The sequence below is a fragment of the Oncorhynchus mykiss genome, chromosome 1 (assembly GCF_057628025.1).
Source record: "Oncorhynchus mykiss isolate SJ-2025 chromosome 1, ASM5762802v1, whole genome shotgun sequence".
NCBI lineage: Eukaryota > Metazoa > Chordata > Actinopteri > Salmoniformes > Salmonidae > Oncorhynchus > Oncorhynchus mykiss.
In genome coordinates this window covers 2617797-2629887 of record NC_143022.1, presented here as the reverse complement: position 1 = coordinate 2629887, position 12091 = coordinate 2617797, and the positions used below count along the sequence as shown (strand labels likewise).

General features: G+C 47.9%; 1 protein-coding gene across 20 annotated transcripts in view; it reads left to right on the top strand.

Annotated features, from left to right (window-relative positions):
• LOC110524472 (tumor protein 63) overlaps positions 1-12091 on the top strand; it is a 121139-nt gene that overhangs the window by 92221 nt on the left and 16827 nt on the right. For 10 of the 20 annotated variants that reach the window (XR_016495098.1, XR_016495159.1, XM_036980381.2 and 7 more), the window contains 6 exons: positions 3505-3691; positions 4169-4284; positions 6708-6817; positions 6998-7134; positions 7576-7658; positions 9250-9374. Coding sequence is in view for 18 of the 20 variants with exons in the window: in XM_036980381.2 (XP_036836276.1) it covers positions 3505-3691; positions 4169-4284; positions 6708-6817; positions 6998-7134; positions 7576-7658; positions 9250-9374 (758 nt within the window). In the remaining 2 variants the exon portion in view is untranslated. The remainder of the gene's footprint in view (positions 1-3504; positions 3692-4168; positions 4285-6707; positions 6818-6997; positions 7135-7575; positions 7659-9249; positions 9375-12091) is intronic. The other 10 variants (XM_036980419.2, XM_090230909.1, XM_036980330.2 and 7 more) reach the window with 1 other exon arrangement.

The following is a 12091-nucleotide window of genomic DNA, read 5'->3' as shown; positions in this document are numbered from 1 at the left end:
AACACATGACAACACAGCATGGTAGCAACACAGCATGGTAGCAACACAGCATGGTAGCAACACAACATGGTAGCAACACAACATGGTAGCAACACAGCATGGTAGCAACACAGCATGGTAGCAACACAGCATGGTAGCAGCACAGCATGGTAGCAGCACAGCATGGTAGCAGCACAGCATGGTAGCAACACAGCATGGTAGCAACACAACAGGGTAGCAACACAACATGGCAGCAACACAACATGGTAGCAACACAGCATGGTAGCATCACAACATGGTAGCAACACAACAGGGTAGCAAAACACAACAGGGCAGCAACACAACAGGGCAGCAGCACAAAACATGGTACAAACATTATTGGGCACAGACAACAGCACAAAGGGCAAGAAGGTAGAGACAACAATATGAGGGATCTGATTAAGTATGGTAATGGCTAGAAGAATCAGCGTACTTTTCTTTCTGATGGCCTTTCTGCTTTCTCACAGCGCCAGTTAGGCAGGAACCCTCAGAGTGTCCCGTTAGCACCATAGCATTGTGAATGACACATTTCTCAGTGAGGAAACTTCCATTCCTGTGGTCAGTGACTCTAATTAGTCAGATGCTGTGTCAGCCAGGTAGTGGTGGTGGTGGTGGTGGTGAAGAGGATGTTATTGTGGTAACCACCTCTGACCTCCACCGTAAGAGTCAGGAAGACTCATCGAAGATTCATGACGAAACGCACGATGAGCGTCGTTGTCAGATTGAGACACGGACAACACTATGGGGATCCTCTGCCTGTCTTTGGCCATCAAATTGCAACACTGCGTCGTGTCTTGGAAGATGAAAGATGAAATCCAGGCCCAGAGTTAAGGGAGGGACAGTTTTTTTTTATTTTTTTATTTTTTTTAAGGAGGGCTAATTAAATTGTCCCTGGAGGGACGGGGTCCGTTTTATGGCACCCCTCCTCAGAGAGCCGGGTTCCTGCCCCGGAGCCCACCTTACCAAGAGACATTAACTAGGTGTGCCCCATCGAACACACACACACACACACACACACACACACACACACACGGCTCAACATTAACTTTTTTTATTTTTCAATTATACAAAGCTAAAAATGTTGATGCAAAAACCTTTTGAATTTTAAAAAATTTAATTTCAAAGTAATTTGTGGAAAAATGTTTCTACATTTTTTAAAAGCATTACCCTTAATGAGATGCATTACATTCTACACTGTCTCTTTAAGAGGGTCACGTTTGAATGAAGACATGTAAGAGACCATTCATATATAATCTTTGATCTTCTGAAGAAGCTGTCCGTTCTCCTTTCTTTCTGTGCCTACAAATGTTTAGATAAACTAGTAATGTTACCAGGTTGTTAACTAGCTGAGGTAACATGACTGATGTACTGGTAACGTTACCAGGTTGTTAACTAGCTGAGGTAACATGACTGATGTTTAGATAACAACCTGGTAACATTACTAGTTTAACTAGCTGAGGTAACATAACTAATGTACTGGTAAAGTTACCAGGTTGTTAACTAGCTGAGGTAACATAACTGATAAACTAGTAATGTTACCAGGTTGTTAACTAGCTGAGGTAACATGACTGATGTACTGGTAAAGTTACCAGGTTGTTAACTAGCTGAGGTAACATGACTGATGTTTAGATAACAACCTGGTAACATTACTAGTTTAACTAGCTGAGGTAACATAACTAATGTACTGGTAAAGTTACCAGGTTGTTAACTAGCTGAGGTAACATAACTGATGTACTGGTAAAGTTACCAGGTTGTTAACTAGCTGAGGTAACATAACTGATAAACTAGTAATGTTACCAGGTTGTTAACTAGCTGAGGTAACATGACTGATGTACTGGTAAAGTTACCAGGTTGTTAACTAGCTGAGGTAACATGACTGATGTTTAGATAAACTAGTCATGTTACCAGGTTGTTAACTAGCTGAGGTAACATGACTGATGTTTAGATAAACTAGTCATGTTACCAGGTTGTTAACTAGCTGAGGTAACATGACTGATGTTTAGATAAACTAGTCATGTTACCAGGTTGTTAACTAGCTGAGGTAACATGACTGATGTTTAGATAAACTAGTCATGTTACCAGGTTGTTAACTAGCTGAGGTAACATGACTGATGTTTAGATAAACTAGTCATGTTACCAGGTTGTTAACTAGCTGAGGTAACATGACTGATGTTTAGATAAACTAGTCATGTTACCAGGTTGTTAACTAGCTGAGGTAACATGACTGATGTTTAGATAAACTAGTCATGTTACCAGGTTGTTAACTAGCTGAGGTAACATGACTGATGTTTAGATAAACTAGTCATGTTACCAGGTTGTTAACTAGCTGAGGTAACATGACTGATGTTTAGATAAACTAGTCATGTTACCAGGTTGTTATCTAGCTGAGGTGACATGACTGATGTTTAGATAAACTAGTCATGTTACCAGGTTGTTAACTAGCTGAGGTAACATGACTGATGTTTAGATAAACTAGTCATGTTACCAGGTTGTTAACTAGCTGAGGTAACATGACTGATGTTTAGATAAACTAGTCATGTTACCAGGTTGTTAACTAGCTGAGGTAACATGACTGATGTTTAGATAAACTAGTCATGTTACCAGGTTGTTAACTAGCTGAGGTAACATGACTGATGTTTAGATAAACTAGTCATGTTACCAGGTTGTTAACTAGCTGAGGTAACATGACTGATGTTTAGATAAACTAGTCATGTTACCAGGTTGTTAACTAGCTGAGGTAACATGACTGATGTTTAGATAAACTAGTAAAGTTTCCAGGTTGTTAACTAGCTGAGGTAACATGACTGATGTTTAGATAAACTAGTCATGTTACCAGGTTGTTAACTAGCTGAGGTAACATGACTGATGTTTAGATAAACTAGTCATGTTACCAGGTTGTTAACTAGCTGAGGTGACATGACTGATGTTTAGATAACAACCTGGTAACATTACTAGTTTAACTAGCTGAGGTAACATGACTGAATGTGTAAACTAAGTGGTTTTGGAACACACCCACAATATGGTTTATGAACTGGGCTTAACAACAAACCGTTTGGTTCCACCAGCTACTGGGGCAGGTAGGTAGGTGATCAAGGTTTGCGATTTCCCCAGTTTTCTTTCTCAAAAATCACACCTTTTTAATTTTATTATAGAAATGCTCTAATTTCAAATTAGACACCTCAAGAGACTGATGTTTGGCGGTGTTTCTGCACTGCGCAATAACACCCGATGTGATACAAATCATCATGATATATCTGACCTGTCCTCTGTCTCTCCAGTACTGACCTGTCCTCTGTCTCTCCAGTACTGACCTGTCCTCTGTCTCTCCAGTACTGACCTGTCCTCTGTCTCTCCAGTACTGACCTGTCCTCTGTCTCTCCAGTACTGACCTGTCCTCTGTCTCTCCAGTACTGACCTGTCCTCTGTCTCTCCAGTACTGACCTGTCCTCTGTCTCTCCAGTACTGACCTGTCCTCTGTCTCTCCAGTACTCTACAGAGCTGAAGAAGCTGTACTGTCAGATCGCCAAGACGTGTCCCATCCAGATCAAGGTGCTGACCAACCCCCCGCAGGGCGCCGTCATCAGGGCCATGCCCGTTTACAAGAAGGCAGAGCACGTCACCGAGGTGGTCAAACGATGCCCCAACCACGAGCTCAGCCGCGAGTTCAACGACGGTTAGTTAGTTAGTTAGTTAGTTAGCTAGCTAGTTAGTTATGTCTCTCAAACACTCCTAAAGCACCATTGATAACATATTACGCTTTTATAAACTGTCAAATACAGAACATTTTATTAAGCCCACGTATAGGTGTTGAGTCACACATGAACATGCAACATATTTAGCTGTTTTGAGTTCAACGACCGTTAGTCAACTGATCTCTCAGGAAATGCTCCTTACAGCATTAGTTACCAATGGTTTGGGATCACAGGCCTCCGTCAGGGCTCGTTACCCCTCAGATGCTTCCTGTACCATGGCGTTATTAACTCAACTACCTTTGATGAACCACTTATTTATCTTCTCCGATATGAACATGCAGCGTATTTTCTACCTGATAAACGTATGGTATTTTCTACCTGATAAACGTATGGTATTTCTACCTGATAAACGTATGGTATTTTCTACCTGATAAATGTATGGTATTTTGTGTTTGTAGGTCAGATAGCCCCTCCCAGTCACCTGATCCGAGTGGAGGGTAACAGCCACTCCCAGTATCTGGAGGACTCCATCACGGGCCGTCAGAGTGTGCTGGTCCCCTACGAGCCCCCCCAGGTAGGCTACAGTACTCCCCTGTCTGCCCCCACCCAGGTAGACTACAGTACTCCCGTCTGCCCCCCCCAGGTAGGCTACAGTACTCCCCTGTCTGCCCCCCGCAGGTAGACTACAGTACTCCCGTCTGCCCCCCCCAGGTAGGTTACAGTACTCCCCTGTCTGCCCCCCCCAGGTAGACTACAGTACTCCCCTGTCTGCCCCCCCTAGGTAGACTACAGTACTCCCCTGTCTGCCCCCCCCAGGTAGACTACAGTACTCCCCTGTCTGCCACCCCCCCCCCCCGGTAGACTACAGTACTCCCCTGTCTGCCCCCCCCCCCCCCAGGTAGACTACAATACTTCCCTGTCTGCCCCCCCAGGTAGACTACAGTGCTCCCCTGTCTGCCCCCCCCCCAGGTAGACTACAGTACTCCCCTGTCTGCCCCCCCCAGGTAGGCTACAGTACTCCCCTGTCTGCCCCCCCCAGGTAGACTACAGTACTCCCCTGTCTGCCCCCCTTACAAGGCAGTGTAGAGTCAGCCCTGTCCCCCTCCTGTCCCCCATATCACCACCAAGCCTCCCACCCCCAGGCAGTGTAGAGTCAGCCCTGTCCCCCATATCACCACCAAGCCCCCCCCCCAGCCCTGGCGACAGACCGTCTCCAACCCGTCCCCCTCCTGTCCCCCTTGTCTCTCCCCTGTCCCCTCTGTCATCACAGTGTCACAACCAGCACTCTAATCTATCCGTCGGCAACACCCTACGTGTCTCAGACAGGGTCACAGCAGGGTCTGGCCCCTGAACTTCGGTAGAGCTGGCTATCCTCACGTACTGGCCCTCTCATCCAATCAGTCAGTGACAGGCAGCCCAGCAGCTGGTATCCTCAACAGCCCCTCACCCTACTGGGCCCATACTGTGTACTCCTACCTGTGTCCTCAACAGCCCCTCACCCTACTGGGCCCATACTGTGTACTCCTACCTGTGTCCTCAACAGCCCCTCACCCTACTGGGCCCATACTGTGTTCCTGTGTCCTCAACAGCCCCTCACCCTACTGGGCCCATACTGTGTTCCTGTGTCCTCAACAGCCCCTCACCCTACTGGGCCCATACTGTGTTCCTGTGTCCTCAACAGCCCCTCACCCTACTGGGCCCATACTGTGTTCCTGTGTCCTCAACAGCCCCTCACCCTACTGGGCCCATACTGTGTTCCTGTGTCCTCAACAGCCCCTCACCCTACTGGGCCCATACTGTGTACCTGTGTCCTCAACAGCCCCTCACCCTACTGGGCCCATACTGTGTACCTGTGTCCTCAACAGCCCCTCACCCCTACTGGGCCCATACTGTGTACCTGTGTCCTCAACAGCCCCTCACCCCTACTGGGCCCATACTGTGTACCTGTGTCCTCAACAGCCCCCCACCCTACTGGGCCCATACTGTGTTCCTGTGTCCTCAACAGCCCCTCACCCTACTGGGCCCATACTGTGTTCCTGTGTCCTCAACAGCCCCTCACCCTACTGGGCCCATACTGTGTACCTGTGTCCTCAACAGCCCCTCACCCTACTGGGCCCATACTGTGTACCTGTGTCCTCAACAGCCCCTCACCCTACTGGGCCCATACTGTGTACCTGTGTCCTCAACAGCCCCTCACCCTACTGGGCCCATACTGTGTACCTGTGTCCTCAACAGCCCCTCACCCTACTGGGCCCATACTGTGTTCCTGTGTCCTCAACAGCCCCTCACCCTACTGGGCCCATACTGTGTACCTGTGTCCTCAACAGCCCCTCACCCTACTGGGCCCATACTGTGTACCTGTGTCCTCAACAGCCCCTCACCCTACTGGGCCCATACTGTGTACCTGTGTCCTCAACAGCCCCTCACCCTACTGGGCCCATACTGTGTACCTGTGTCCTCAACAGCCCCTCACCCTACTGGGCCCATACTGTGTTCCTGTGTCCTCAACAGCCCCTCACCCTACTGGGCCCATACTGTGTACCTGTGTCCTCAACAGCCCCTCACCCTACTGGGCCCATACTGTGTACCTGTGTCCTCAACAGCCCCTCACCCTACTGGGCCCATACTGTGTACCTGTGTCCTCAACAGCCCCTCACCCTACTGGGCCCATACTGTGTACCTGTGTCCTCAACAGCCCCTCACCCTACTGGGCCCATACTGTGTTCCTGTGTCCTCAACAGCCCCTCACCCTACTGGGCCCATACTGTGTACCTGTGTCCTCAACAGCCCCTCACCCTACTGGGCCCATACTGTGTACCTGTGTCCTCAACAGCCCCTCACCCCTACTGGGCCCATACTGTGTACCTGTGTCCTCAACAGCCCTGGCTAACTGTGTTTCTGCAACAACTGAACACTTCTTTTCTTCAGTCATTTAAATTCATTTATGTTTTATGAGGTTTTTCATTCACTTGACCTGCTGTTCTCATCCTCTTCCAGGTGGGCACAGAGTTCACCACCATACTGTATAACTTCATGTGCAACTCCAGCTGTGTAGGAGGCATGAACCGACGCCCTATCCTCATCATCGTCACCCTGGAAGCCAGAGAGTAAGACATTTGTTTTGTTTTCAGTGGCTACCAGGGTTGCAATATTCTGGAAACTCCCGGAATCAGGAGTGGGAATCCTCCAAATGGGATTTATGGGAAAAAATAAAGAAATAAATTGATCCCACCTTCTCATAGATGGTAAAAAGTCTTATTGGTCTGTCTGTCTCTCTCGCCACCTAGTGGTCAGGTGCTGGGTCGGCGCTGCTTCGAGGCCAGGATCTGCGCGTGTCCTGGCCGGGACCGCAAGGCGGACGAGGACAGCATTCGCAAGCAGCATGTTACTGACGGAACAAAGACCAGTGAGGGTATGAAACGCCGTAAGTAGTGCTGGGAGCTGCTGGAGGACTGACTCTTGACTCTACTACACTCTGCATGCTGCCAGCCCCTCGGCTGTGCTGTCTCTTCCTGTTCTGCACTGCGCCGTCTCGTGCTGCCTCTTCCTTCTCTGCCTCTTCCTTCTCTGCCTCTTCCTGCTCTGCCTCTTCCTGCTCTGCCTCTTCCTGCTCTGCCTCTTCCTGCTCTGCACTGCGCCGTCTCGTGCTCTGCCTCTTCCTGCTCTGCCTCTTCCTGCTCTGCCTCTTCCTGCTCTGCCTCTTCCTGCTCTGCCTCTTCCTGCTCTGCCTCTTCCTGCTCTGCCTCCTCCTGCTCTGTGCTTGTTTTCCATCCTACGCTTGCTGAGGTTAATACGTAGGATAAAATTAGTGTCATCTCAGGTGTCCCAGCCCAGGTACTTACCAGGCCTCTGTCCCCCTCCCCAGCCTTCCACCAGGTCTCTCATGGTATCCAGATGTCCTCCATCAAGAAGAGAAGATCCACAGATGAGGAAGTGTTCTGTCTGCCTGTAAGTGTCAACAGTCTGGCCACATTCCTCTTGTCATTCAGCTGGGATTTCCCCAGGGAATAGGCTGACACTATGGAATTGATTGACCCTGTGAAGTTCTGATACTGTCTGTTCTATAGAAATATAACCCAGATGAACATATAACAGTCTCGTTGGGTACAGGAGGAAGAAAACATTTATTAGGGGAGCGTTTCAAAATAAGAGCCCGAACTTCAGAATAAAAGTCCTCTGTCCATACTGGCAAAAGCAACCCTGTTATATACGTTAATATATACAAAAGTATGTGGACACCCCTTCAAATTAGTGGATTGGGCTATTTCAGCCACAGTCGTTGCTGACAGGTGTATAAAATCAAGCACACAGCCATGCAATCTCCATGAACAAACATTGACAGTAGAACGGCCTTACTGACGAGCTCAGTGACTTTCAACGTGGCACTGTCATAGGATGCCACCTTTCCAACAAGTCAGTTTGTCAAATTACTTCCCTGCTAGAGCTTCCCCGGTCAACTATAAGTGCTGTTGTGAAGTGGAAACGTCTAGGAGCAACAACGGCTCAGCCGTGACGTGGTAGGCCACGCAAGATCACAGAACGGAACCGTCGAGTGTTGAAGCGCGTAGCTCATAAAAATCATCTGTCCTCGGCTGCAACGCTCACTACCGAGTTCCAAACTGCCTCTGGAAGCAACGTCATCACAATAACTGTTCGTCGGGAGCTTCATGAAATGGGTTTCCATGGCCGAGCAGCCGCACACAAGCCTCAGATCACAATGCTCAATGCCGTCAGGTGCAGTGATGTAAAGCTCGAGGCCATTGGACTCAGTGGAAACGCGTTCTCTGGAGTGATGAATCACGCTTCACCATCTGGCTGTCCGACGGACTAATGGGTTTGGCGGATGCCAGGAGAACGCTACCTGCCCCAATGCGTAGGGCCAACTGTAAAGTTTGGTGGAGGAGGAATAATGGTCTGGGACTGTTTTTCATGGTTCGGGCCCCTTAGTTCCAGTGAAGGGAAATCTTAACACTACAGCACACAATGACATTCTAGACAATTCTGTGCTTCCAACTTTGTGGCAACAGTTTGGGGGAAGCCCTTGCCTGTTTCAACATGACAATGCCCCCGTGCACAAAGCGAGGTCCATGCAGAAATGTTTGTTGAGATCGGTGTGGAAGAACTTGACTGTCTGGGCACAGAGCCCTGACATCAACCCCATCGAACACCTTTGGGATGAATTGGAACGTTGACTGCGAACCAGGCCTAATCGGCCAACATCACCTCACTAATGCTCTTGTGGCTGAATGGAAGCAAGTCCCCTCAGCAATGTTCCAACACCTAGTGGAAAGCCTCCCCAGAAGAGTGGAGGCTGTTATAGCAACAAAGTCGGGGACCAACTTCATATTAACGCCCATGATTTTGAATGAGATGTTCAACGAGCAAGTGTCCACATACTTTTGGTCATGTAGTGAATGTTTTCTATCAAACAATACATTAATACATCTGTGTGCATTAAATTAATCTTGTGAATTGTCCCAGCTGCTAACCAACCTCCCTCTCTCTCTCCCTCTCTCTGCCTCTGCCTCTGCCTCTGTAGATTAAAGGCCGTGAAATATATGAGATTTTGGTGAAAATCAAAGAGTCTCTGGAACTCATGCAGTTTCTGCCTCAGCACACTGTAGAGTCATACAGGCAGCAGCAGCAGAACCTCCTGCAGAAACAGTGAGTACTCCCCTCTGTTCTATTAGATAAAGGGTTACTGTCCTCCCCTCTGTTCTATTAGATAAAGGGTTACTGTCCTCCCCTCTGTTCTATTAGATAAAGGGTTACTGTCCTCCCCTCTGTTCTATTAGATAAAGGGTTACTGTCCTCCCCTCTGTTCTATTAGATAAAGGGTTACTGTCCTCCCCTCTGTTCTATTAGATAAAGGGTTACTGTCCTCCCCTCTGTTCTATTAGATAAAGGGTTACTGTCCTCCCCTCTGTTCTATTAGATAAAGGGTTACTGTCCTCCCCTCTGTTCTATTAGATAAAGGGTTACTGTCCTCCCCTCTGTTCTATTAGATAAAGGGTTACTGTCCTCCCCTCTGTTCTATTAGATAAAGGGTTACTGTCCTCCCCTCTGTTCTATTAGATAAAGGGTTACTGTCCTCCCCTCTGTTCTATTAGATAAAGGGTTACTGTCCTCCCCTCTGTTCTATTAGATAAAGGGTTACTGTCCTCCCCTCTGTTCTATTAGATAAAGGGTTACTGTCCTCCCCTCTGTTCTATTAGATAAAGGTTTACTGTCCTCCCCCCTGTTCTATTAGATAAAGGGTTACTGTCCTCCCCTCTGTTCTATTAGATAAAGGGTTACTGTCCTCCCCTCTGTTCTATTAGATAAAGGGTTACTGTCCTCCCCTCTGTTCTATTAGATAAAGGGTTACTGTCCTCCCCTCTGTTCTATTAGATAAAGGGTTACTGTCCTCCCCTCTGTTCTATCAGATAAAGGGTTACTGTCCTCTGTTCTATTAGATAAAGGGTTACTGTCCTCCCCTCTGTTCTATTAGATAAAGGGTTACTGTCCTCCCCTCTGTTCTATTAGATAAAGGGTTACTGTCCTCCCCTCTGTTCTATCAGATAAAGGGTTACTGTCCTCTGTTCTATTAGATAAAGGGTTACTGTCCTCCCCTCTGTTCTATTAGATAAAGGGTTACTGTCCTCCCCTCTGTTCTATTAGATAAAGGGTTACTGTCCTCCCCTCTGTTCTATCAGATAAAGGGTTACTGTCCTCTGTTCTATTAGATAAAGGGTTACTGTCCTCCCCTCTGTTCTATTAGATAAAGGGTTACTGAAGCTATGCTGCTTCCTCCTCTCTCCTGAAACCCCGTCCTCTTCTCTCCTGAACCCCCGTCCTCCTCTCTCCTGAAACCACTGAGCTAGACACTAGTGTGACCACTAAGCTTAGTAACAAGGTCCTTCAGGTTACCTTCTGGTTCCGTGTTTAGTCTCTCAACATTCTGCATGCTCTACGGTTGACATTTGAGGGAAAGCACCTAAGTTGTGAAATGCTAGTTTTACTTTTTGTTTTGGATTCAACACCACCCTGATTTGAGCGCGATAGCTTGTTTGGTGGAATATATTGGCTGTTATTGAGATGTAGAGTTGCGTAACATTGAGTACTACAGTAATGATATTTGAGCTGAGTGAACACATCAGCATGATGACTATTTGGATAAGGCTTAAGACGATGGCTGTTTTGACAAATTCAAATTTTTGCTTTTTGGTCACTCACTCACTACATCAGAACCTACGCTCGGTTGTACAAGCCTGAGCATCAGAACCTACGCTCTGTTGTACAAGCCTGAGCATCAGAACCTGCGCTCTGTTGTACAAGCCTGAGCATCAGAACCTACGCTCTGTTGTACAAGCCTGAGCATCAGAACCTACGCTCTGTTGTACAAGCCTGAGCATCAGAACCTACGCTCTGTTGTACAACCTGAGCATCAGAACCTACGCTCTGTTGTACAACCTGAGCATCAGAACCTACGCTCTGTTGTACAACCTGAGCATCAGAACCTACGCTCTGTTGTACAACCTGAGCATCAGAACCTACGCTCTGTTGTACAAGCCTGAGCATCAGAACCTACGCTCTGTTGTACAACCTGAGCATCAGAACCTACGCTCTGTTGTACAAGCCTGAGCATCAGAACCTACGCTCTGTTGTACAACCTGAGCATCAGAACCTACGCTCTGTTGTACAAGCCTGAGCATCAGAACCTACGCTCTGTTGTACAACCTGAGCATCAGAACCTACGCTCTGTTGTACAAGCCTGAGCATCAGAACCTGCGCTCTGTTGTACAAGCCTGAGCACCAGAACCTACGCTCTGTTGTACAAGCCTGAGCATCAGAACCTACGCTCTGTTGTACAAGCCTGAGCATCAGAACCTGCGCTCTGTTGTATAAGCCTGAGCATCAGAACCTACGCTCTGTTGTACAAGCCTGAGCATCAGAACCTACGCTCTGTTGTACAAGCCTGAGCATCAGAACCTACGCTCTGTTGTACAAGCCTGAGCATCAGAACCTACGCTCTGTTGTACAACCTGAGCATCAGAACCTACGCTCTGTTGTACAAGCCTGAGCATCAGAACCTACGCTCTGTTGTACAAGCCTGAGCACCAGAACCTACGCTCTGTTGTACAAGCCTGAGCATCAGAACCTGCGCTCTGTTGTATAAGCCTGAGCATCAGAACCTACGCTCTGTTGTACAAGCCTGAGCATCAGAACCTACGCTCTGTTGTACAAGCCTGAGCATCAGAACCTACGCTCTGTTGTACAAGCCTGAGCATCAGAACCTGCGCTCTGTTTCACAAGCCTGAGCATCAGAACCTGCGCTCTGTTTCACAAGCCTGGGCATCAGAACCTGTGCTCTGTTTCACAAGCCTGGGCATCAGAACCTA